General features: G+C 44.0%; 2 protein-coding genes across 2 annotated transcripts in view; both read left to right on the top strand.

Moving 5' to 3' along the window:
* ift122 (intraflagellar transport 122 homolog (Chlamydomonas)) overlaps nucleotides 1-21,410 on the top strand; it is a 35,225-nt gene extending 13,815 nt beyond the window's left edge. The window contains exons 8-29 of the mRNA XM_035536134.1: nucleotides 80-155; nucleotides 1,976-2,167; nucleotides 2,824-2,962; nucleotides 4,256-4,458; nucleotides 5,329-5,466; nucleotides 7,034-7,198; nucleotides 7,676-7,873; nucleotides 8,000-8,140; nucleotides 8,336-8,389; nucleotides 9,759-9,920; nucleotides 10,374-10,540; nucleotides 11,460-11,631; nucleotides 12,081-12,183; nucleotides 13,838-13,978; nucleotides 14,124-14,221; nucleotides 16,330-16,430; nucleotides 18,705-18,870; nucleotides 19,165-19,276; nucleotides 19,410-19,538; nucleotides 20,054-20,130; nucleotides 20,324-20,488; nucleotides 20,820-21,410. Of these exons, the coding sequence (XP_035392027.1) occupies nucleotides 80-155; nucleotides 1,976-2,167; nucleotides 2,824-2,962; nucleotides 4,256-4,458; nucleotides 5,329-5,466; nucleotides 7,034-7,198; nucleotides 7,676-7,873; nucleotides 8,000-8,140; nucleotides 8,336-8,389; nucleotides 9,759-9,920; nucleotides 10,374-10,540; nucleotides 11,460-11,631; nucleotides 12,081-12,183; nucleotides 13,838-13,978; nucleotides 14,124-14,221; nucleotides 16,330-16,430; nucleotides 18,705-18,870; nucleotides 19,165-19,276; nucleotides 19,410-19,538; nucleotides 20,054-20,130; nucleotides 20,324-20,488; nucleotides 20,820-20,906 (2,986 nt within the window). The 3' untranslated portion in view covers nucleotides 20,907-21,410. The remainder of the gene's footprint in view (nucleotides 1-79; nucleotides 156-1,975; nucleotides 2,168-2,823; nucleotides 2,963-4,255; nucleotides 4,459-5,328; nucleotides 5,467-7,033; nucleotides 7,199-7,675; nucleotides 7,874-7,999; nucleotides 8,141-8,335; nucleotides 8,390-9,758; nucleotides 9,921-10,373; nucleotides 10,541-11,459; nucleotides 11,632-12,080; nucleotides 12,184-13,837; nucleotides 13,979-14,123; nucleotides 14,222-16,329; nucleotides 16,431-18,704; nucleotides 18,871-19,164; nucleotides 19,277-19,409; nucleotides 19,539-20,053; nucleotides 20,131-20,323; nucleotides 20,489-20,819) is intronic.
* A 595-nt stretch (nucleotides 21,411-22,005) lies between these two features.
* LOC113584309 (rhodopsin) lies at nucleotides 22,006-24,277 on the top strand. Its single transcript, XM_027021129.2, has 5 exons — nucleotides 22,006-22,375; nucleotides 22,627-22,795; nucleotides 23,034-23,199; nucleotides 23,514-23,753; nucleotides 24,143-24,277. The coding sequence occupies exons 1-5, from the start codon at nucleotides 22,015-22,017 to the stop codon at nucleotides 24,275-24,277; spliced, it is 1,071 nt and encodes a 356-aa protein (XP_026876930.2). The 5' UTR covers nucleotides 22,006-22,014.
* The last annotated feature ends 723 nt before the right edge of the window (nucleotides 24,278-25,000 follow it).

The following is a 25,000-nucleotide window of genomic DNA, read 5'->3' as shown; positions in this document are numbered from 1 at the left end:
CTTTTCTGAAGACCAGGCACAGCAAGCTAATTCCTAAAGTCAAATGAGTGTCTGTGTGTGCTCACATGTGCATATATAGGGATGACCACCACGATATCCTGGCAGTAGCTGACTGGGGCCAAAGGCTGTCCTTCTACCAGCTCAGCGGGAAGCAGGTACACATCTCTTCTGAACCATTTGATCTCTTAACTCTTATAGGTCACTGACAGCTAGGTGATACAGGGTTCATCACTGATCTTCAATTTTTATTATTCAGCACTGGAATTACCATCCATATTTGATGTAATGTGATGTATGGTGTATTTTTAAAATACAGTAACTCAGTTAGGGAGAAAAGCAAATTAAAATAATAAGCACCAGTTCAGTACTGATTGAGTCTTGACCTAAGACCAGGAGACTGTGTGCTCAAATCCCCAGGTTAACACCTACCAATTGTTGTTCTGTTGGATCTGTATACCATCAGTTTCTTCCTGTTTGTATACCAGTAAGCCAATCAGAACTCAAGCTCTTTAGAGTGAGATTTCAAATGTTATTTGTAATGGTGACCCAGTTTTAGATCTCCAATTCCCCTGTGGCACTTGACCTGTTAAGAAATACAGAACCCCACCACCACCACTCCTGCAGCTTTCTAATTGTAATGTGTAAGTCACCATTCCCCCCTGCCCCCCCAGCTACTCATGGGAAGTGTAGTAATTAAGGGCAGATTGCTGCTAGCTGCTTGTTTCACTGTCATAAAACATTAGCCTGAAGGGCAGCTCGCTCTGCATTCTCACTCTCTGTTTCTTTCTTTCTCGCTCTTTCTTTCTGTCTCTCCCCGCACATGCTGTTTGCATTACAGCGCTATTAATAGTGGCACATAAAAAAGTGCTGTTGTCCAAGGGGGGAAAGAATGGAGGCCAGTTTCGTCAGTGGTCCAGGGTTCACGGTGAGAGGAAACAGATGCTCTGTGTGCATTTGTGTGCATTCGCGAACATACATGGTGTGGAACATTTCATAGGTTTGACATGACTTGCAGTAACAGATCTCCATGGCCGGTAGAGTAAGGGCTATTTAGAAACAAATAATGGGTCCTATCTTGGTCAGGCGCTGCCTAGACAGCTAAAGGGGATTTGATGTGAAGACACTGAATGGGTAGACAGGACCCAGACGCTATATCATACTGAACTATGGGATCCGAGCGTTCCCCCTCTCTCCCTCCCTCTCATATCCCCCATGCTTTACTACTGTATCACTGAAACTGCCTCTCGTCTGCCACCAGTCGCGTTTGGTCCCAGGCGCTAGCATGTCCCACACCTCCAGTTAGCAGGAACGCATCACATTGAGCTGTCCGACTGAAAAATGTGCATGTGGAAGCGCTGGGGAGCTGACAGTGCAGTATGCCGCCGCGCCGCTGTGTATCTGCGCGGTGCTACAAGCGGCTTCGCAGCGAAATCTCCATGATTTATAATATCCTCTAAGGTCTCAAATGGTAACGCAGGTCTCTTTTTTAGTCGATTACGCGTAACACATGGCCCTGTTTTTGATGCTAAGAGAAAGGAAGATTTGTGAATTGTGGGATGCAACTGAATGGATGTGCTGCAATTTGCTTGTCCTTCTTCTTTAGTTCAGGGCTTTGTGTTCTGAAGCCAACACACTTGTTTCAGAGAAGTTTAAGTCCTCCTAAATCAAAAAGATTGTGACTCAATAATATATTTGGTTTCAATTCATAGTAGTAAAAGTAATATGTTCTTTATTTATCTTTTTTTAAAATGTTGCCCAATCGTCTTTACTAATCAAGTAAGAAAAAAAATCTTTTGATGTTTGTAGGCCTGGGCGACGTTAGACGTTCAGGGTATTTTTCATTTACACATCTGTTCCTACTCTCTTTTTTAGCAACATGCAGCACCCTGACTGAGTTGGAAACCCCTGCTCCTTCCATAGGACGTACAGTTCTACAGACTGGGCTTGTATTTTATTGAATTGTTCTTTTGTTCAGATCGGGAAGGAAAGACAGCTGAACTTCGACCCCTGCTGCGTGAGCTACTTCTCCAAGGGGGAGTACATAGTGATGGGAGGCTCAGACAAGCAGGCGTCCCTCTACACCAAAGACGGCGTCCGGCTTGGAACCATCACAGAGCAGAACTCATGGGTCTGGACCTGTCGGGTCAAACCAGACTCCAATTACGTGGTGAGCCTTTGGAGTTGTTCGTTTAATTGCTTTTAAATTCGGGTAGTGGGTTGAGGGCGCTAGTTGCAGTGAGCATTGTAATTTGTGGCTCCTGTAGCAATTAATATCAAAGTCTGTCACTTGTATGAGCTATCGAATGGCTAACCTTATCACCAGCATAGCCAGATTTACAGGCATGAAGTGCCAAGGCTTATAGTAGAGCCTGATTTAGAAACTCTTTTTTTGGTGTGTGTGTGTGTGTGTGTGTGTGTGTGTGTGTGTGTCTGTGAGTGAGTGAGAGAAAAAGAGAGAAAAAATTGTTACTAATAAAAACTATCCTGCACCTCGGCTCAGGTTCTTTCAGATTTCTTTCACTTTTGTGTTGCACTGGCCAGTAGCATGAGCTTATTTGGCATGCAAAAAACAAAAAACAATTAACCCTGCAGAACACCTGCAGTGGGCCTTATAGAGCAACACTTCGATCCTAAAAAGTTAATGCAACTAATAAAGAAAAACAACATAGGACAACACATGACGACACTCTACGCATGAGATCATGCTGAGCTCTTCCCACTAGATTAAACGTTGCATTAATTGTTAGTGGCATGTAGGTTCTCTTTTCACTTCTTTATTAACAATTTTCTGTAACTTTATTACCCCTGTTGATGATGTTTCAGGTAGTGGGTTGTCAGGATGGCACTATAGCATTCTTCCATTTGGTGTTCAGCACAGTGCACGGACTATATAAAGACCGTTATGCCTACAGGGACAGCATGACTGACGTCATTGTCCAGCACCTCATCACCGAACAGAAAGGTACTCTCTTCTTCTTCAGAGTTAACAACTAATCAGGCCTGTTGTGGACAAAACATAATGCTAACCAGATTCCAGCACGTTGATCAGCCATAACATTAAAACCACCAAACCAAAATACTTCTGACCCTCCAAGGCATGTATTCACAAGACCTCTGGGGGATCTGGCACCAAGACGTTAGCCGCGTAAGTCTTGTGAGTTGCGAGGCGAGGCCTCCATGGATTGAAAATTTGTCATGCTCAATCGGATTCAGGTTTGGGGGATTTGAAGGCAACTGAGTCATGAACTGGGTGCATTATCCTGCTGAAAGAGGCTACTACCATTAAGGAATACCATTGCCATGAAGGGTTTTAATTGGTCTGCAACAACATTTAGGTAAGGGCTACGTGTCTAAGTAACATTTGCATGAATGCCAGGAGCCAAGGTTTCCCAATAGAACATTGCCCAGAGCATCAAACATGCCTCCTTCCCATAGTGCATCCTGGTGCCATCTCTTCTCCTGGTAAGTGGTGCACACTCATCCGGCTGTCCAAATGAAGTGAAAGAAATGTGATTCATCAGCCCAGGCTACCACCTTCCATTGGTCCACGGTCCAGTTCTGATGCTCACGTGCCCATTCTAGGCACATTCTACAGTGGACAGGGGCCAGCATGGGCATTGAGAACGATCTGTGGCCACACATGTCCATCTACAGTGAGCTGTGGTGCACTGTGTGTTCTGACACCTTTGTCATTGCCAGCATTAACCTTTTTGGTATTCTGTGCTACAGTAGTTCTTTCTGTGGGATCGAACAAAACAGACTAGTCTTCGTTCCCCTCAAGCATCAGTGGTCGCTGGTCCACTAGTTCTCCTTGCTTGGACTGCTTTTGGTTGGTACTAACTGATGCATACCCGGAACATCCCACAAGACTTGCCATTTTGGAGATGCTCTGATCCAGTCGTCTAGCCATCAAAATTTGGAGATTGTCAAAGTCACTTAGATCCTTAACACTTACCCATTTTTTCTGCTTCCAGCACATAACTTCAAGAAGTGACTGTTCACTTGCTGCCTAATATATCTCACCCCATGACTGGTGCCATTGTAACCAAATTATCAGTGTTATTCTCTTTCCTGTCAATGGTTATAAAGTTGTGGCTGATCAGGGTGTGTATGTATGTGTGTGTGCTTCTGCATGTGTATGCATGTATACATAATGTTCATCATATTCATGGTAATTTTTGTCATAATTGTGTGTTAAGGATAGATGGAGTATAATAATAATTAAGTTCTTCCCTCCTCATTCTCCCCCCTCTAGTGCGTATAAAGTGCCGCGAGCTGGTGAAAAAGATCGCCATCTACAGAAGCCGGTTAGCCATCCAGCTGCCCGAGAAGATCCTAATATACGAGCTCAGTTCAGACGACTCCTCGGACATGCACTACCGGGTCAAAGAGAAAATCTGTCGACGCTTTGAGTGCAATCTACTGGTTGTTTGCTCCCAACACATTATCCTCTGCCAGGTAAATAGCACAGTGTTAGAAGGAAAATGAGTTTTAGCTGTATGAAAGCCGGACGTTCAATCCAGCATTCTGGACGAATTGGAGGTGGACATGATTATCTCTGGTTTAAACCACACCAAGTCATGCCTGTTAAACATCAGCACATCAAGTGATTTAAGTACCGTTAAGTAAGTTTTATCTTTACCCAGAGGGCGTGCTTACTGGAGTCATACACACACCACATGGTTTATTTAACTGTTTACAGCTGTGTGTGTGTGTGTGTGTGTGTGTGTGTGTGTGTGTGTGTGTGTGTGTGTGTGTGTGTGTGTGTGTGTGTGTGTGTGTGTGTGTGTGTGTGTGTGTGTGTGTGTGAGAGAGAGCAAGAGACAAAGGTTGCACACTCAGGCAGTGGGAGTTACTGAGACAAGAGTCTTCACCACTGTCTGGTTCAACTGCTTGATCCACTCTGGTTTCAGTCTGCGGTTTATACATGCCTGTGTGTGTGTGTGTGTAACAGATACAGACATCGAGTGTGATTCACTCACAGATCCTTTTAACAGGATGTTAATCTCTTCAATCTACTACCCTTCCCCATGAGACAAAAGGTGTTTTCTTCTCATAAAGTGCTTCTGCTGGCTCTTTCTGTTTCATGTCAGAGTCAGGCATCTTTTACTTGGAGTCTAATCCAGCATACTGTTTCATTTCATTCTGAGTAGCTTGTAATTGGCATGGCATGGCATAATACTGGAGCTCTGATTTTGGTGGGTGTAGCTGTGGTGTCCTCTGCTGCCAGAGAAAGAAAAAGTTGCCCGGATATGTTTATATTTGTGTGTGTGTGTGTGTGTGTGTGTGTGTGTGTGTGTGTGTGTGTGTGTGTGTGTGTGTGTTTAGGAGAAGAGACTGCAGTGTTTGTCATTCAGCAGCGTAAAGGAGAAAGAATGGATCATGGAGTCTCTGATTCGCTACATCAAAGTGATTGGAGGCCCACCGGGGAGGGAGGGGCTTCTTGTTGGCCTGAAAAATGGAGCAGTGAGTGTATAATATGAATTGATTAATTTGCAAAAAAAAATGTATATCCTTACTTGCAAACAATAAACTTAGGCTAAGTTCACAAAGCAGGTAAAAGTGGTAAAAATCAGATTTTTTGGACTAAATGAAATTTGTACGGTTGTTAACATTATCATGAAAATCACTGAAAATGTCAGATTTAGTGTGGGTTTTTGTCATTTTTTAAATAAATGTATTTATTTTGATGTTTACACTGCCACACAACATCTGGGTCACATATGAAGTGTAAAAATCGGATTAGTGACACTTTTACTTGCTGTCTGATTTAGTCTCGTGCCAGATTGAGTACATAAATTCAATCTGGTTTTGCTGTGATTTTGCCATAGCTGACAAATTTCCAGCATGGGAAACAAGGAACAGGGCTTGTAGTGTGAAATAATCACCGAAGAACAGCAATGTGGTACCTGGGACGACTTGCAACCGGCCAGTGAAAAGTCCAAATGTTTTGTTGGTTTCTCACCCAGTCTGTCAACTAGTTCGATCTGTTCCTTGACACTGACCAATAGGAGGACAGAGTGCTCTCTGGAACATATGTAACCACGGCGAAAAGAAAGAGGGATCCTGCTGTTGCTGCTGATTTCAGTTATAGTGATTGTGAAACCATGTGATATTAAAACATGTGCTTTCATCATAGTATACCCAAAACCTAACCTTTTTTTCCTCTGTCTACTGTTTTCACACAGCGAACCTGGTAGCTAGCTACATTTATGTAATGTTCTTGACATGTTATTGATTACGTCAGTTTCTCTTGGAAGCATAGCCAGCCCATACTGTCCTTTTCCTGACACTCAGGGCAGGGGCCACATTAATTTTTTTTTCTTTCTCGCAAGCATAACGCTTAGCGCTTTTGTAACCATGATCGACATTTCTTGACCCTCCTCCCCGATGACCTACAAACTCATGCAAGGACGTGAACGATGATTGTTCAGCATCAAATGTGCAGTGCTGCCAGTCTCCCGAACCAAGATATAGCAAGGATTTATGCCACTACCATCAAGTCTGAAACTCCCATTAGTTTCAGTTAACTTTTGTATTTATTGAATGTATATTTATTCTTGCTTTATATTAAGTACCAGTTGTCAGTTTGTTAAACTTGTGATTCTTAATGTTTGACATATATTTATAGGACTTTGTATGTACAAGGATTTGACAATTTATTGGATTTAAACAGGTCTGCATTTTAATACAGTGATACAAGCAATCAGTGTTGAGGGTGCAAATGATAGGATGGCAGGGGGAAGGTTAAAGAATGTAGCATTAACACAGTTAGTTGTTACTAATACACCTTTAATTGTGTAGTCTAATATAACACATAGGGAATGCAGGTGCAAATTTGCAAATACAGTCTCAAGGCTTATATTTCAGGGCCAGAGCCAGAGGAACAGCAAAAGAGCACAAGTGCAAATTGAGGAAGTGCTTAGAGTTCACACGTCTTTGTCAAGCGGAATTGTAAGGCGATGTTCTACTGCCACCCTTGTATATCTCCACGTGGGAGTTTTTGTCCAACATGCACCCTCTGGTCCTCTAGATTCTGAAGATCTTTGTTGACAACCCGTTCCCCATCCTGCTGCTGAAGCAGAGCACATCCGTGCGCTGCCTGGACATGAGCACGTCACGCAGGAAGCTGGCTGTGGTGGATGAGCACAGTATTTGCATGGTCTATGACATCCACACCAAGGAGCTGCTCTTCCAGGTTAGGAGCCCATCCCAGATCCACCCATTCATGCATCCCTGGCGCTCTGCGCTTCCCTAGAGGGATTTGGCTACTTCCACGCTGCTGAGGTGCAGTTTAAATCAGTGCGCCACTGCCTTCCGCAAGTCACAAAGCCATCATAAGTGTTCGAGACCAGAGCATAAGAACATGGCATGAGGCCGTGATTAGCAAACTTTACAGGTTTAACGGTGACAGTGGTATCCAATCATTTAAGGAAAATTAGTCATCTTTGAGATATGCATGCTATATATTTGACGTGAGCAAAAATATTTTTTAGGAACACACAATTTAGGCAGATCTCTCTTCTCCAAAGAGGTTGCAATATAGGTTCATTTTCATGGCACATCAGTCACTCCTTTAGATTTAGGCCACATTCATAGTCCCCCACCCGTGTGTGTGTGTGTGTGTGTGTGTGTGTGTGTGTGTGTGTGTGTGTGTGTACGCTTGTTTGTTCAGGAGCCCAATGCGAATAGCGTAGCCTGGAACACCCAGTGTGAGGACATGCTATGTTTCTCCGGCAGCAGCTATCTGAACATCAAGGCGAGCAACTTCCCCGTGCACCAGCAGAAGATGCAGGGCTTCGTGGTGGGCTACAACGGCTCAAAGATCTTCTGCCTCCACGTCTACTCGATGGCTGCTGTTGAGGTGCCTCAGGTGTGTCTGCTAGGTCCCTTCACAGGCATGTGTAGAACATTTAGCACTTGCAGGTTTTTTTTTTCATGTGGTGAAATTTTGCTCAGATTTGCTCACATTTACTAGACATTTACCACTCCTTTATAGTCGGCACCCATGTATCAGTATCTGGAGAGGCGGATGTTTAAGGAAGCCTATCAGATCGCTTGCCTGGGGGTGACTGATAGTGACTGGAGAGATCTGGCCACAGAGGCTCTGGAAGGGCTCGACTTTGACACAGCCAAGAAGGTCAGTAAAATCGCACACATGCATGTCATTACTAGAGCAGTGTATTACCATATGATAGAAGCAAAGTTTAAGGCTTGATGGTTTTTCAGCAAGTCCATTCTTACAGTCCCAAAAGAGAAAAGTAGTAATCTGTTTCCAGTTTAAAGAGAGAATGAAATGAATTTGGCTGCATCTGCCTAGTCTGTCTTTTTCTAGGCCTTTATCAGAGTTCGAGACCTGCGCTATCTTGAGCTCATCAACAGCATTGAGGTAAGTTCTTTAAGGTTCACTCATTTTGTCTTCACCTCATTCAGTTTTCCTCTCAGTCGCATGTGCTGTCAAGTACTATCAAACCAAAACATTCCACCACTCAATTCACGATAGCCCTCACGCTTCCTAGATTCATGCTGTAATTTGTCAAAAATATGCTTTCAGCGCAGTATCACAGTTCCAGTCTGCATGTAAGAGATGTAACTTGACCTCCAACACTTCATTGAGAATTAAGTTGTAATCACTGCGACTTCCTGGGGACTCCAACTCCTTCATGTCATTTATTGGTGCTAAGTGACCCCCCCCCCCCCCCCGCCTCACTCACTCACTCACTCACTCACTCTCTCTCATTGTGTCCACACCTCAAAAAGCTGAGGAGGTCTGAGGAAACTGGAGCAGTCTCATGAGAAAGAATTTAATCGCAACATTTGAGATCTAAATGCGTTCATGTGTTTTGAACTGTGTGTGAGATAAGGCGGCGCTGACCCCTGGCCGGCAGCGTGAAGAGGAGGGGCCTTTGTGTTGGAGAATTGCTTTTGATGTCACCATGCTGGGAAGAATGGATCATTGAGCTTCAGTGGATCAATGAATAGATGTTTCTCATAAAAGCTGGTCCTGGGCAGATGATATGGGGTGTGAGAGAGAGAGATTTAGTAGTATATTTGATGGTGTGTGGGTGTGTGTGGGTGTGTGTCTTCAATGAGAATTGTGCAACTCCATTTAAATGTACAATTTTTGTGTGAATTTGATTTTGTATATTCATTTTTTGACTTTTAATCAAAATGAATTTAAATTATTGTGCTGAATTTATAATCTAATCATCATGGCATATTCTCCATATGGTTAGAAAAATTTCAAAGCCATTAAGACTGATGGAAAGATGCATACCAAACTGTCAACATAAGCCAATTGGTATCATATGCTACAGATGTCTAATATTTTTTATGGCATAGCCTAATAAACTTTTTCAAATATTAATTAATTCTGCTGTTCGTGTAATTAGCAGCTGCATGGTTTGAAAACATTTACTCCTGATTGATATCGATGTGATCAGCAAACACCATGAACATTGGGGGCTGTGAAAGGTTCAAAATGGTTTAGTTAAATAAAACCATAGCAAGAGAAGCACAGTGCTTTGCCTATATTTGCATTTTCTGAACATTCTTTCGAAAGGAATGGAATTTAGTGAAATTTGCAAGAAGGCCAAATTTTGCAAGTGAGTTATTTTTTTCTGTCCTAGCACTTCAGTGTTAGTACATAGAAATGAGTGCAAGTTCTCATTTACTTAAACTCGCACAGAGTGTATGTCTTTTGGTGCATGTCCCGAGTTTGTCAATTCGTTTGTGTGTCTTTGGTGTACTTTGCACAGGAAAGGAAGAAGAGAGGTGAAAATAACAGCGAGCTCTTTCTAGCGGACGTTTATGCTTACCAGGGGAAGTTCCACGAGGCTGCCAAACTCTACAAGAAGAGCGGCCATGACAACAGAGCCCTCACCATGTACACTGACCTACGCATGTTTGAATATGCCAAGGTGTGTGTCTGCGTGTGTGGGGGAGGGTTTGTGTGTGTGTGTCTCTGTATGTGTGTGTTGAGTGTGTTTGTCATATTTAGATGAATCTTTGATCATTAGTGGCAGCATAGTGTGTGTTCTGTCTGTGTTCCTGTGGTATATTTATTTTTCTTCCTTTTAGTTTTTGTGTGTGTGTGTTTCCATGTTCTGACAGCTGTATATTTTTGTATGTGTATGTGTGGGCCTCTGCTCTGACTGGTTTAGTGTAAAAGATAGCAGGGGAAGACCTGTCCTAATAAAGGGTGAAAAGAAAAAAAACAGTAATGTGTTCTTGATTTGTTTAAACCTGGAAACATTTGAGCTTTGTTGGATTTTGTTTAGTAGAAATTGTAAAAGAATTGTTCTTTTGCATGTGTGTGTGTGTGTGTGTGTGTGTGTGTGTGTGTGTGTGTGTGTGTGTGCTTTGTGTAACAGGACTTTCTGGCCTCAGGAGACCCTAAAGACACAAAGCTATTGATGAAGAAGCAGGCAGACTGGGCAAAGAACAGCAAGGAGCCCCGTACTGCTGCTGAAATGTACCTGACTGCAGGAGAAAACATGAAAGCCATTGAGATCATTGGCATGCACGGCTGGGTGGACATGTGAGCTCCAGACACACACACACATGCTAACACATAGCCACACACACGCGCGCCCGCGCACACACACACACACACACACACACACGCGCACACACACATACATATTCTGAATAAGAGTGCACTTAGCAGATAGTCCTCAGTATAATGGTGGCCTGAGATGGTACTCCCTTGTCACGACACTATACACACATGGGGACATGTGAAACTGTTTTTGCCCTGTTTGCAGAACTCTAAGAAGTGATGTAGTTCCCCTTATAGATGTTGAAATATTTGCTCTGAATTGGGGGGGGGGGGGGGTTGCATGTTTGTATGTGTATATGAGAGAGAGAGAGAGAGAGAGAGAGAGAGAGAGAGAGAGAGAGAGAGACCCATTATCCACTGTAATAAAGATTAAACAGAGTAAAGCTCTCTTAGAGTTGCTTCTGGAGCACACCTCCTGTCCCCCTATACGTGTGAGCTGAGCACTGCCAAATAAACACTCAGAAGGGCCCAGATAACTGAAACCATTAGACAATCGCCGTCCGACCGGTGGTTCTCTTCTCAGACACTTTCCCCCATCCTATCCTGCTTACTTTTCCTCCTCTGGGTTTTCTTTCGGCCTGTTTTCAACCCTCCCTCTTAACACAGCAGCAGTGCAGAATACTAAAGACTGCATCCTCACATTTACCAGATAATAACAATGTAGACGACAACACATAATTAAACCACAGGCAAGAACAGAGGAAAACAATAAAATGGAACCTATTTCATGGATCATTGGCTGTACATGTCATGAAAAACAGGCATAATGAATCTGCATTGTTTGAGCTTCTCTGCTATTACAGTTTCTATCTTTATATTAGATAAGCAAAAATGTAAAACAAGCCCCTCTCTCTTTCTCTCTCTTTCTCTCTCTCCCTGTCTCGCCGCCTCTCTGCAGGTTGATAGATTTGGCACGAAAGCTCGATAAAGCGGAGCGGGAGCCCTTGGCCAGGTGTGCCGAATTTTTCAAGAAGCTGAATCACCATGGTTACGCAGCTGAGACCTACTCCAAGATGGGTGACCTGAAAGCCCTGGTGCAGCTCCATGTAGAGGCCAAGCACTGGGATGAGGTGTGAAATTGTGTGTGTGTGTGTGTTCGTGCATGTCATTTACACTAATAAATGAGTCATCATTTCCAAATGTGCTTTCTTGCATATAGTTGGAATGTGTAGTGCAGAATGCAGCGTGGAACGCTTTACATTTTAAGTATGAAAAGGTGCCCAAAATAGAGCCAACATTAGCAATTGTACTGAATGAAAGAATCTTTAAAACTTTTTAACATTCATCACATCTAAGCACTCAAGAACATATTGCCAGACATAGGACTCAAGAGACTTTAGATTCTAATGAAATATTCTATACTAGATGGAAGCCAAAATGTGGGAAGATTCAATGTCAGATTTACATACAAATGTGACATAAATGTTCAGTCAGGAAATTGGTTTATAATTAGCTAATACAAATCTACCAGTTATCAGCAAAAGTGAAATGTGAAAACTTGTTTGGCTGTTGTCCACAGGCATTCAGTCTGGTGGGGAAGCATTCTCAGTACAAGGATGACGTCTATGTGCCATACGCACAGTGGCTGGCTGAAAACGACCGCTTCGAGGAGGCCCAGAAAGGTGACCTGAGTGCACGGGTGCCTGCGTAATCTTCCCTGCAAGAGTGGCAGATTATAATTACACGTCCACGTTACAATCGGAAAAAGTGTGCAGAAGCGTCAAACTCCACGTCTGCCGTATTGCTGGAGAGTGTGAAATGGGCATTGTTCTGCGAGGCACTGATTGTCTTACTGGCCAGAATCCACTATTGTGTTTCTGCTGATTATAATTGGCAACAGGAGATGATTAACACGCAGTGACGCATAGATGCCTCGTGACTCCGTAATGCACGCACGCACACGCACCCTCACACCCGCCCCATTTCGGTAACTAAGGAATTCATCCCCACGGTCTGTGCGTGTGTCTGCAACCAAGCAGAGCACATTAGACCACCGTTTATCGTGGTCACTTTTCTAAACCGCCGCAGCTGAGTTACACGCACCAGCCGTGTCAGAGTCCCTCTGATAAATGCGCCACCCGCGCGCCTCGACCCGATACGGCCGCGGCTAATGGAGCCCCGACCCCGAAGAAACTCGCTGCCTGAGGTCACGGCAGGGGTCGCGCTGGCGCAAAGCTGCGTTTGATTAGGCTGAGATAGCGACCCGGGGGGCTTGGCCGCTAAATCCTCCTCCGGTTTCGAAGAACGACGCTGTTTTGACGTCCACTAATGGCCTCTCGTTCCCTCCTGCTCCCTTACTCTCTTGACGTCTGTCTGAAGTGAGTTACGGCAGAGATTAGGTTGCAGGAGGGGAGGCTTGTAAGACTTGTGTACATTATGACAAAATTGCCTTTGGCGTGCGGGTGAGCTGCAGGGCTCTGGCCAGGCTTCCCTGTGTGAGACCGTGACGGCTGGCAGCTGGAAGAGCGGAGGGGAAATGAGGGAAAGGTTCTTTGGTTGAACGTAGAGTTGTGCATGACTAAATGCCAGATCAGGGTGATTAAGGGAAAATATCATACGCAAAGACTTAATTGATGAAAGAGGCTAAAGTCAACAGAGTTTCTCAGCTTGAAGTGCTAAATGTAATGATCATCTGATCGAGGCTCTTGAATTTGCTTTAAATCCCTTGGACACAAATCAACGCTGAAGGTTTAAGCCAAGTTTGAGTGTCAGAGTTGTCTTTCATCTGAGGGCCAAGTTGAATTTAAAAAATGGCGAGTTGCAAGGGTTTACATGTAAAATTTAATCCATCCTGTAATATCTAGTGCCGACATGTGCGTGGTTTTCTTCCTTCTAATGCTGCGTTTCTTAATTTTCACAATGATTGATTGATTCAGTGCTGTAAATAACGTAAATAACTTGGCTTGCAAACCGCAGACATCACCATCGTTTATTGAGAATCTTTATCAGACATTTGCACAGTGTTGATGGATTTCTGACTTGATCAAGTATTGAATCTGAGTCGCAGGAATGATTATATTTCAGTAGGCATTTTTTTGCCGTTTCCTTCTCTGAACTCTTTGGGTGCTCTTTGACTGTGTGGTTTTTGCTTTTTTCTTGTTTGACTTGTAATTATTACCCAATGAAACAGATCAGCTGTTTCACCGCACGTACAGAGTCACTGTGCCGCTTTTGTCTTTAGCTGGATTATCACTGCATGACTAGTGATGACACTGTTTTCATGACTAGTGAATACACTTTCCTGGGATTTCATCTCTGTTCCTTTTCCTTTCCCAGCTTTCCACAAGGCCGGGCGGCAAGCGGAAGCCGTTAAGGTGCTGGAGCAGCTCACACACAATGCCGTCGTGGAGAGCAGGTTCAACGATGCCTCATACTACTACTGGATGCTTTCCATGCAGTGTCTAGACATAGCACGAGGTGGGTTCGAAATCTGATTAAAACTGACCTGTTTCATTGAGTGGGTTGTTGTCGTTGTTTTGGAGTAGGTCTGTTAGCCTTCTGAGTGCTTGCATACCTCCGCAAACTGCGTGGCGTTGCGTCTGCTTTTGTATTTCCTTCTCAGATGATGGGGAAAAGAAGGCAGAGATGCTGGAGAAGTTTCACAGTTTTCAGCACTTGGCTGAGCTGTACCATGTGTACCATTCCATATATCGCTACATGGTAAGGCCAATATGCATAATAACTGTTCATTCACGCCCTTTTTCAATTAGTATTATTTTTATTAGCATAATTAGGAAATATAATCTAACAGTTGGATAAGGATCATTATTAGGGTAATTAGGAGGCATAATCTAGCAGTTGGATAAGAATAGTTATTAGGGTAATTGGCAGCCATAATCTAGCAGTTGGATAAGAATAATTATTAGGGTAATTAGCAGTCATAATCTAGCAGTTGCAATTGCCCTTCCTAAAATAGCAAAAACTATGACCATGATTTCTTCATCTTCATTTGGATGATATTTTGTAGCAGCAATGCGGGGGGGCCTGAGGCCAGATGAGCTGTAACAAAAATGAATTTAGCGCACACTGCTGTTCCCATTCCAAGCCGACACCAGGGCCACCACGTTTCCACAAGTGGTTTCTGTTTCTTTAGCACTCCATCCCAACATGATAAATCCAAACTTAAAAAAAAACTTCATGCAAAAGTTTTTAAAAAGCCAATTTAAAGGAATAGCCTGCAGACTGCGTCTCAACATTTCACAAGCAAAGCATGGGATTATTTAAGGTGAAATTGTTTTATTTTGTAAATACTATGCTGATTTTGGTGCAAATATTTATAGTCCAGTGGAGGCTGGAGTTCACCTCAGTGTTTACAGCAACGGTGATTTTTGTCTTTTTGTTAGAACTTGATCTTGGGAACGTCTGCGTTCAGAGTGACTATTTACGGTCTTGGTGACCGTGCCTATCATATCAACTGTACACAGTGCGGCTGCTTGGCCTTTGTTTCAGCTACAGCACGAGACTGCTTGTCTCTCTCCTGTCTATCAGGACCTCAACTCCAAAGCATCATCACTCGGTCTAAACAGAACAGCCATCAAGCCACTTGAGAAAGGCAGGAGAGAAATCATATATGTGGAAGCAGAAGCTCTAGGTTTTTGGGGCACTTGAAGCATTCTTCAAGACATTGCTTTTAAAAAAAAAAATTTATTCAGTTCTATGTATCTATATATTTAAAATTATTAAATTATTTCAGTGGTTATGTGTAATGAATGCACACATGTAGAAGAAGATCCAGTTGCAGAGGTTTTATTTTAGCAACCAAATTAATACGTGCAGTAAGACAGGTAAACGTGGTCAGGTCGATCCGGGGTCGAAGCGCGGGGTAGCGTTCGGGAGGTGTCCGAGGGTCAGGCAGGAGACGAGGTCTAGAAAGCAGGCAGGAGTCAGTAACCGGGGAAACGCACAGTATGAGGAAACGCTCAGTACGCCACATAGGAGCAGTACTTCGTGACTAGTATGCGGGGAGGAGAAACTTATAAAGGGGTAGGTAATGAGGGGAATAGGAATCAGGTGTGTGCTAGAATTCTGGTGAGTCAGATCAGGGGGGTGTGCGAGTGGGCGTGGCCGTGCGGGGCTGAGGGCTGTTCCTGAAGTTCGTAACATGTCTGTTTCTCATTTGCATTGAAGCAAATGAGTGTAAATGTTGGCTGTTTTTGTGTTAGTTATGTTAAGTATGTTAAGTATTTTTAAGAAAATTCCAAAGCTGAAAAAGGACTGGCTGTTCTCAAATGGGTGTGTTTTGTAGTGGGTGGGCCATGCATTGTAGTCGGACTCGGACATGCTCCTCTTGTCCGTTATGGTGAAGATCTTGTCATTTAGTTTAGTTTAGTTTAGTTTTGTTTTTGTTTTTTGTTTTTTTTGTTTTTTTGAAACAGCAGGAAAAAAATCCATTTGAAGCAGAATTTTGGGTGGAGCTTGCCTTTCAGTTGGACCTGAATTAGTAACTATAAAGTGCAACAATATGAAATACACAAGTGCATTATTTCTAGGCAGACAATTAAGCACTGAGACTAGGTGAGAATAAATTGTTTATTGGTTTAATGAATGTGTTAAACTTTTATTTGTGCAAATTAGCATATTAGCAATGTGTACGTGTTGTGCTTAAATGTTCATATATTCAAATGAATACATTCTGCTTCCAATACAGTGTCAATATTAAAAGTGTTAGTGATCCATTGGGAGAATGGTACAGGTGTGCTGGAAAGCATAGATTGATCTTTCTAGTCCAAAATGAACATTCTGCCTCTCTGGCTTCTCTCCCCTCTTAGGTTGAGCCCTTCAGTTCAAACATGCCCGAGACCCTTTTCAACCTATCAAGATTTCTCTTCCACAACTTGACCAAAGACATTCCATTGGGCATCTCCAAAGTGTATCCTTCACGAATACACACGCGCACACACACACACCCACACAAACACACACGCACTGACCCTTCAATGTCTGGAGGGTCTCTTTGGTACCCTCTCGTTCATCTAGTAACCTTTTTAATGAGCGCTCACTTGAATCAAGAATTCACAGAGTTAGAATGCAGCCTGTATGTGGGTGCTGGAGCTGAGACCTGGTGGGATTCGATCGTGAAGTGAATGCATATTAACTTTTGTCACCTCGACTTTTAGAATTAAGAAGTGAAATGAAGTGGTCTAGGTGAGGAAACACTCGGAGAAAGCGTGCTGCGTTTGCCCCTCCATTCAGGTCAGAGAGCACGCGAGCAAGAAAGCGAGAGGGGCACTGAGAGGGTGACGGCGAACCCGACGGCGTGAAGGCAAAAGACGAATTTAGATTTCCGGAATCTGTGATAATTGGTTGTCATTTGGGCCTCTTCTGTAGCTCGCTGTCTTTCCCTCTCTCATGCTGTCTCGCTGTCTCTACCACACATAAGCACGTGCTCCTCCAACTCCTTCATGGAAGCTACCAGATGTTCATGATGACGAGGCGATGAGTGTATGGCAGCTGCTATATCACATTGGAGAGTGTAAGATAAAAGGTTGAAAAATGACTAACACAGATATAAAATTGAGACAGACATGGCAGAGTGTTGAGTGATGAGGGGAAAAAATAACCCCGGAGAAAATGTCCATATTATGGGTTCTTGCCGTAGGATTTTGGAGACAGAGAGACAAGAAAACAGGCATGAGAGAAAGTGTACTAATAATTAATATATTTATTAATTACTACATATTTACCACTATGGTCTTACCCAAATGATATCTATTTTGATTTGGCCCAAACCAGAACTGCAACATGTAGATGTTTTTTTCTGTCTTACCATAATGTGCGTGAACCAGGCCAAGATTTATTCAGTATCTTGGCCTAATCCACTTCCTCCAGAAATGTTCTCACACTGTCCTGGGAACCAGTCAGGATGGGACCATTTAGAAGAATTTTTGGCACCGTTGCTTTAAAAAGAACATCCAGTGTGTGCTCTATAACCAAATATGACATGAATTGTGAACAAAAGGTGATGGGAGGTGGGAAAGGAGGGCCCAAGGAGGACAGGAGAAGGAGGGCAGAAGCACAAAGAAGCGACAGGAAGAGAGCATGATGGAGTACGTGGAGGTGGTGGAGACCAAGCGTGTGAAGGAATGGATCGAGTAGTGATGTGAAAAGAGCAACACAGCAAGACCAGCAAGAGTGAGGGAGAAAAACGGAGATAAATGATAGTCACATTGGTGTCGCGCTGTGTTTCTTTTTATTATTTGCTGTAAAACTGGATTTGTCTCCTCACCTGTGATTGGCTGTTTGCTCGGTAACGGGCCACAAGAGTCCTGTAGATTTATAGATGAAGCAGTGGAGACAAATGGATCGGCAGCGTGCACTGATTCTGTGATTGATCATTAAAAGCATACACCAGTCAGAAATGAGAAAGTGCCTGCACTTACTGGCCTCTTTATTATGAACACTGTGCTAATACTGGGCAGGACTCTGACTTGTTCTCAGGAGAGCACCAGTTCTTCATTGCTTGATTTCCAACAAAGTGTTGGAAGCATTCCTTGGAGGTTTTGGCCCATGTTGACATAATTGCATCACTTTGTCAGCTGCTTTGCTGCTGTGAATCTCTCTCTTTCTCTCTCTCTCTCTCTCTCTCTCTCTCTCTCGCTCTCTCTCTTTCACTCTCTCTCTCTCTCTCTCGTTCTCTCTCACCCTCTCACTCTCCCCGTGACAAGCTAGTGCTCTGTTGGGTTCTGATCATAAATCAGATTGGGTTAGAATCTTAGATTCTGGTCCCTGACTGACAGTACCCAAACCAGCTGATCTCACCATGGATAAAATCATTCAAATCAATTTTTTTTCCCCCGATCCAGATACTTGATGCAAGCATTTACTGAAGCTCTTGACCCGTGTCTGCATGATATTATGTGCTGCTGTCACATATCCGATAGATTGGATAATTATGTGAACGAGCAGGTGTACAGGTGTTCCTAACAACACCCCCCTGAGCGTTTCTAGGATTAGACGCTAGAGCAGGTGAGGGTTCACTTACATAACGCTGACGTCGCATACATGAATTTCACTGACCCTTAGTACACTTTACTCGTTATCATCTTCAGCATTTTGGACTTCAAGCAATAATTGCCTCAGTAATCAGCGCAGGGGCACTGAGAGCGCATAAGCTGTCATGACCGATCCTTGACAGGCGGGGCAGGTACACTCTGTACGCCTTGGCCAAGCAGGGAAAGGCCCTGGGAGGGTATAAGGTGGCACGGCACGCCTTCGAGAAGCTCCACGGCCTGAGGATCCCTACCCGATTCCAGGAGAGCATGGAGCTTAGCTGCCTCACTGTTCGCTCCAAACCATACCACGACAGCGAGGTCTGTGTGTGTGCGTGTGCATGCGTGCGCGTGTGTGTGTTTGTGCATGCCTGCGTGCACCAGTATGTGTGGAGTAGCTATGTTGGTGATGTAGCTGTGGTGTAACATCTGTTCCATATGTAATTCACCACAGAGTTTTAGTAATGTGTGCCATGTGTGTCTTTGTCTTTTGTGCTGACTGTGTGTGTATTTTAAGATGATTTTTGCTACTTTTTTTTCGGGGGGGGGGGTGGGGATGTTGGTATACGCACACGTGACTTCTGGTTGTTTTGGTTTCATCTATTTGTTGTTTAGGATTTGATTCCAATGTGTTACCGCTGTTCCACCCACAACCCACTGCTGAGCAACCAGGGCAATGCCTGTGTCAACTGTAGACAGCCTTTCATATACTCCGCCTCCTCATACGGTGAGTGCTGCTCCTCCATTATAGTAGACTGGGGCATCTCCAAAGGTGGAGTTTTCATATAAAAGACGAAAGAGCTCATATAGCCACCAAATATAGTGTGTGTGTGTGTGTGTGTGTGTGTGTGTGTGTTTAGAGGTCCTTCCCTTGGTTGAGTTCTATCTAGAGGGAGGAATCATGGACGAGGAGGCAGTGTCTCTGATTGACCTGGAAGTACCTCGAACAGACAGGAAAACACCACGCTGGAAGGAGATGGGCAGTGGAGGTATCCTCCTCCTCGTCTCTTTATCCTTTTCCTCATGGCCTTACGCGCAGCTGTATAATCAACACTGCGCGTCCCCACTGTTGACTGCCTGCCCAGGACAGTACGTTAGACATTGTGTTCTACATTATTCCAACACGAGCTCCCAAAATAAACAGTGAAGTCTACAGCAGTTTTATTACTAGTGAAGTCACTTCAGAAGCAAGAACTCGCTACCCTGAAGCGAGACCAAGACGAGCAGAAAATCACTGTAGTGCTGTGTTGTGTTAATTGCCTTAAAACAATGACTCTTAAAGGAAGTGAGAGAATATAGAGAGTGAGTGTGAAGCAGATCAGTTGAGGGACATTGTGACAACTTGACTGTCAAAGCAAAAGAAAGGAAGAAACAGATGGCAAGAAATGGAGCTGTGTGTGTGTGTGTGTGTGTGTGGTGTGTGGTGTGTGGTGTGTGGGTGTGTGTGTGTGTGTGTGTGTGGGTGTGTGGGTGTGTGTGTGTGTGTGTGTGTGTGTGTGTGCAGAGTCTCAATTGTTAAGGCTGGATGACGATGTGGAAGGTCCTGAGGAAGATCCCTTTACTGCCAAACTGAGTTTTGAGGTGAGAAAAAACTGAAATGTTCACTTACAGAGAGTGAGGGAGAGGTGAGAAAGTATTACAACAGTTGAATTAGCACTTTTGATAGAATTTCGCATTTGATATAATGTCAGTACTGGCCCTGCACTGCACATTCATATGTTTCTTTACTGGGTGTTTTAGTCCGTGCGTGTATATGCCTGCGTGTGTATTACAGCAGGGTGGGAGCGAGTTTGTTCCAGTCACGGTGAACCGTGCGGTGCTGAGGTCCATGTCTAGAAGAGACGTCCTGATCAAGCGTTGGCCCAAGCCGCTCAGATGGCAGTACTATCGCTCCCTCCTGCCAGATGTCAGCATCACCATGTGTCCGTCCTGCTTCCAGGTACAAACACATCATCAGATGTCAAGCTCTGCCTGTTTTGTGCTCTTTAAAGTGAAATGAGTTCTTCTGAAAAATGAAAACAGTAACAGTGCGAACAATGACACAATGCTAAGAATAAAAATTGGGGCCAAATTAGCATTAAGCATAAACAAACAAACAAACAAACAAGCAAAAACATCCTCAGTAGCTTCCATTGGTAATGATGTTTGAACTATGTTGCATCCTGCTTCCCGTGGTGTGCTTGTTCTGTGCCCTGATTCCGGCTGTTCTAAACTTGTCCTTCCTCCGTGTGCCCTTGCTGTTCGCCTCCATGTGTCTCTCTGTCTCTTAGATGTTCCACAGTGAGGACTATGAGCTGTTGGTTCTGCAACACAACTGCTGCCCTTACTGCCGTAGACCTTTCGACGAACCCAACTAACTTACCAAATGGCCTCATGACCCTGCATTTTACAGGGTGTATATATAGAGCCTATGGATTAGCCCAAAGTGAACGCGTATGTGATCCTTCTTATTGGTCAGTGCGTGTGAGTGTGTGTGTGTGTGAGAGGGTAGGTTTAGGGTGGTGATGATTCTCAAGCTGTAAGAAAAGCTCCACCTCATCTGATCTCTCTGATAAGATTAATGGAATCACTCAGCAAAAGGGGATTACGGGGGTTTGAAAGATACTGAAGTGTGCAAGATCCCATGCCCGGAACCCTTAATATGGTCATTCTCTCAGTCTTAAAAAGACTTTTTCAGTAAATGGTCGATCAGTTCATAAAACGCAACAATAAAATATTTTTAGATTTTATATATGTATGGTAAAAAAGCAGAACTACATTCCAAATATTTTACTGTTCTACTTAAAATTATCTATGTATGATTTGCTAAATTCATAGTTCAATTTCAGTTTTTGTTACACAAGTATCCTTTGTATTATTTTTTTCTAATTTATTAATGACCAATAAAAGGTTTTTTTATGTGTACCTTTGTCTTTGTATGTGGATATTTGATACTATACAGTACACTATTGCAAATGAAAAGGAAGTAATGAACAATTTGAAAAAGAATTTAAGCAAGATTTGAATGATCGGGTGTAGAGCGATGTAGTTGATATGATGCGAACTTGAAAATTTCTTGGCTAAGTTTTTCTGTTAGTAGTCTTTAGTGCAATACCTACTGCTTCCTCTGTCCTTGACCATCTTTAAGGATCACTGTTTTTTTTCTCTCTGACCTTAATCTGTCTTGCACCCCATTCCTCCAAATTATACCACTTCGCTGTAATCTCCCCCACACCATGGGTGCAGTTAATCCCACCAGGATGGGGGGGCATATAAGTGAGCTGTTCCGTGTCCCAGGGGAGTTTACCCCTCCGCTCATACAGCCACTCTCTCCCAAGGACTGTCCCTTTCCGTCTCATCCCAATTTTCCCCGGCGAGGGTGCCGCTTTCTTTCTCCCTCTCCTGCGCTTCAAGCCTTTGAGGATTTCCGTCCTCCCGCCGGCTTGCCCGTGCTTCTCTTCCCTTCCACATCTCCCCGTGGCTGCCATGAATGGAACGGAGGGCCCGAACTTCTACGTGCCGATGTCCAACAGGTCGGGCCTGGTGCGGAGCCCGTTCGAGGAACCGCAGTACTACCTGGCCGAGCCGTGGAAGTACTCGCTGCTGGCCGCCTACATGCTCTTCCTCGTGGTCACCTCCTTCCCCATCAACTTCCTCACTCTCTATGTCACTGTGCAAAACAAGAAGCTCCGCAAGCCCCTCAACTACATCCTTCTGAACCTGGCCGTGGCCGACTTGTTCATGGTGATCGGGGGTTTCACTGTCACACTCTACACCGCCTTGCATGGGTATTTTATCCTGGGTGTGACCGGCTGCAACATTGAGGGTTTCTTTGCCACCTTGGGAGGTGAGTAGGTTATGGGAAATGTACAGCAGTGGTGTCAAGGGTCAGAACAGGTTTACAACAGGGTTTTGTAGATGCGCTTTTGCTACGTGTTTCTTACGTTTATTTAAAAGCAGCCCTTTCCGTTCTTAAAAATGTATGCCAAAACAGTCAATAGTTTGTTTATGCATTTTGCTACAGTAGATATACAGTAATATATAAGGATGAGTTAAGATTCACCCCTGTAAAAAAAAAAAATCAAATGTGTGTTTTAGGTGAAATAGCACTGTGGTCACTTGTGGTCTTGGCTATCGAGCGCTACATTGTGGTGTGTAAGCCCATGGTGACGTTCCGTTTCGGAGAGACGCATGCCATCACAGGGGTTGGTGTTACCTGGATCATGGCCCTCACCTGCGCAGCTCCACCACTGCTTGGGTGGTCCAGGTAAGACAACAGCCACATAGCAGAAGCCTTGGTCCTCGGCAAGATGGCACAATTTGGCCTGAGTTAGTCTAGGTAACTGAGGTAAGTTAGACACCATGTCTAAGTTACCTCAGCAAAAAATGAAGGGCCAGAGAAAAATATCTAACGTCAGGCATTTATGATATCGGTGTCTAAACAGAACTGTAATAGATGCGGCATAACATTACTGTTACGTTTGTGTGCACTTGTGTTTACATAGATACATTCCAGAGGGGATGCAGTGTTCTTGTGGAATAGATTACTACACCCCAAAGCCTGAAGTGAACAACACCTCATTCGTCATCTACATGTTTATACTCCACTTCTCTGTTCCGCTCCTGATCATCTTCTTCTGTTACAGCCGTCTCCTCTGCACTATCCGTGCGGTGAGACGCACGCACGCACACACTCACGCGCGCACGCACAAAAACGCTACTGTCGCTGCCACTCGAGTAAGCCTGTTTTGTATGTCTGCATCATTTCTCAGGTAAACCGGGTTCATGCAACTCCAGTCCTGAAACCTGTTCGCCTCTAATGGCGTGTTAGGCCCGTAACCGAACTTTGCAGGGCAGCAGATCTCCAGGACTAGAACCAGGCACCCCTGAAGTAAACATTTCCGAGTATCACCGACACCGGTTGAATCCGCGGCTTGCTAATTTCCCTCCTTTTGCCTCCTCCCGTTTCTGTGCGCCTCCTGCAGGCCGCAGCCCAGCAACAGGAGTCGGAGACGACTCGGAGGGCCGAGAAGGAGGTGACGCGCATGGTGGTCGCCATGGTGGTCGCGTTCCTGGTGTGCTGGCTGCCATATGCCAGCGTGGCTTGGTACATATTCGCCAATCAGGGTGCGGAGTTTGGCCCCGTTTTCATGACTGCCCCCGCCTTCTTCGCAAAGAGCGCAACCTTGTATAACCCCGTGATCTACATCTTCCTCAACAAACAGGTAAGATGGAGTAAGACATGAATTGTGCCCGAAAACAATATTGTCTTTATTTTGTATCCAGCTTTTTGTCCCACGGGCTGGATTGTATATTTTGCTTGGTATATATTTAATGAAGTATTTCTTTAAAGAAGTATTAGTTCAGTGTTTAGTGAATTATTTATTTAGTAAATTATTTATTTACTGATTATTTAGCAAATTATTTATTTAGTAAATTATTTACTGATTATTTAGTGTAGTGTTTATTTAGTAATGGATTTATATACTGATTATTTAGTGTAGTGTTTATTTAGTAATGGATTTATATACTGAGTATTTAGTGTAGTATTTATTTAGTTCAGTATTTTGGGGTCACTCCTCCTTCTGATATGCAGCATTGTTCTCTCTTGTAGTTCAGGAACTGCATGCTGACCACGGTGTGCTGTGGAAAGAACCCCTTTGGTGAGGAGGACACCAGCACCTCCACCACCCCTTCCACCCAGACCCAGTCCACTGCCGTCTCCTCGAGCCAGGTGGCCCCTGCCTGACCCCAACACTCCCAACCTCCAACACTCCCAGTCACAAAAAATCCAGCTGGGAAACTGCTGGAAAGTAGCCTCCTTTTGGCCAGATGTACATCTTCAGTTTTTCTGCCTCCAGTTGGCCATTACTCTATTAGTAGTACCGGTTTTTTAAAATTTATTTATGGATGGTCTCCCAAAGGGTCAGCTGCTTCCACAGTCTGTATTCATAGAGTGATTTATTGTGCTAGTCATATACAAGTGAAATAATTAGCTAGTCATGTACACTTGGAAGAACAACATTTTTTTAATTATTATTTTAGAGGAGCTCAGGAGGACATTGTTTGCTACTGGGTAAATGAAGCAGAAGTTTTATGGTGTGTCATCCATCTAAACATGTCTTGTGATTTGTCTCCATTACCGTGAGACCCTTCAAGAGGTCAAACTTAAATTGACTACAATCATCTCCTCCAGTGTCCTCATTAATAAGTTGACAGTTTATTAGATGGTTTCTTGTAGTGAGGTGGTTGAATTTGTCGGCTTGTAGACCGAAACCTAAGGCTTTGCTCCTTAGCCGAGCCCATATCCCATCTCCTGGAAGAAGTCAGTGAGATGATAGGATGGGTAGCTCCTGGCAGACTAGAGGCACGTGAGCGCCTCCAGACAGCAAACATCTTGGGTCATGCGGTTCATGCAGGTATCACATACAACCTGTGGAGGGCTATGGAAAAGCGTGTTTGGTGCATACGT

Source organism: Electrophorus electricus, chromosome 18 (genome assembly GCF_013358815.1).
Source record: "Electrophorus electricus isolate fEleEle1 chromosome 18, fEleEle1.pri, whole genome shotgun sequence".
NCBI classification, from domain to species: Eukaryota; Metazoa; Chordata; class Actinopteri; order Gymnotiformes; family Gymnotidae; genus Electrophorus; species Electrophorus electricus.
The sequence above is the reverse complement of the archived record's forward strand: the minus strand, read 5'-3'. Positions and strand labels throughout refer to the sequence as shown.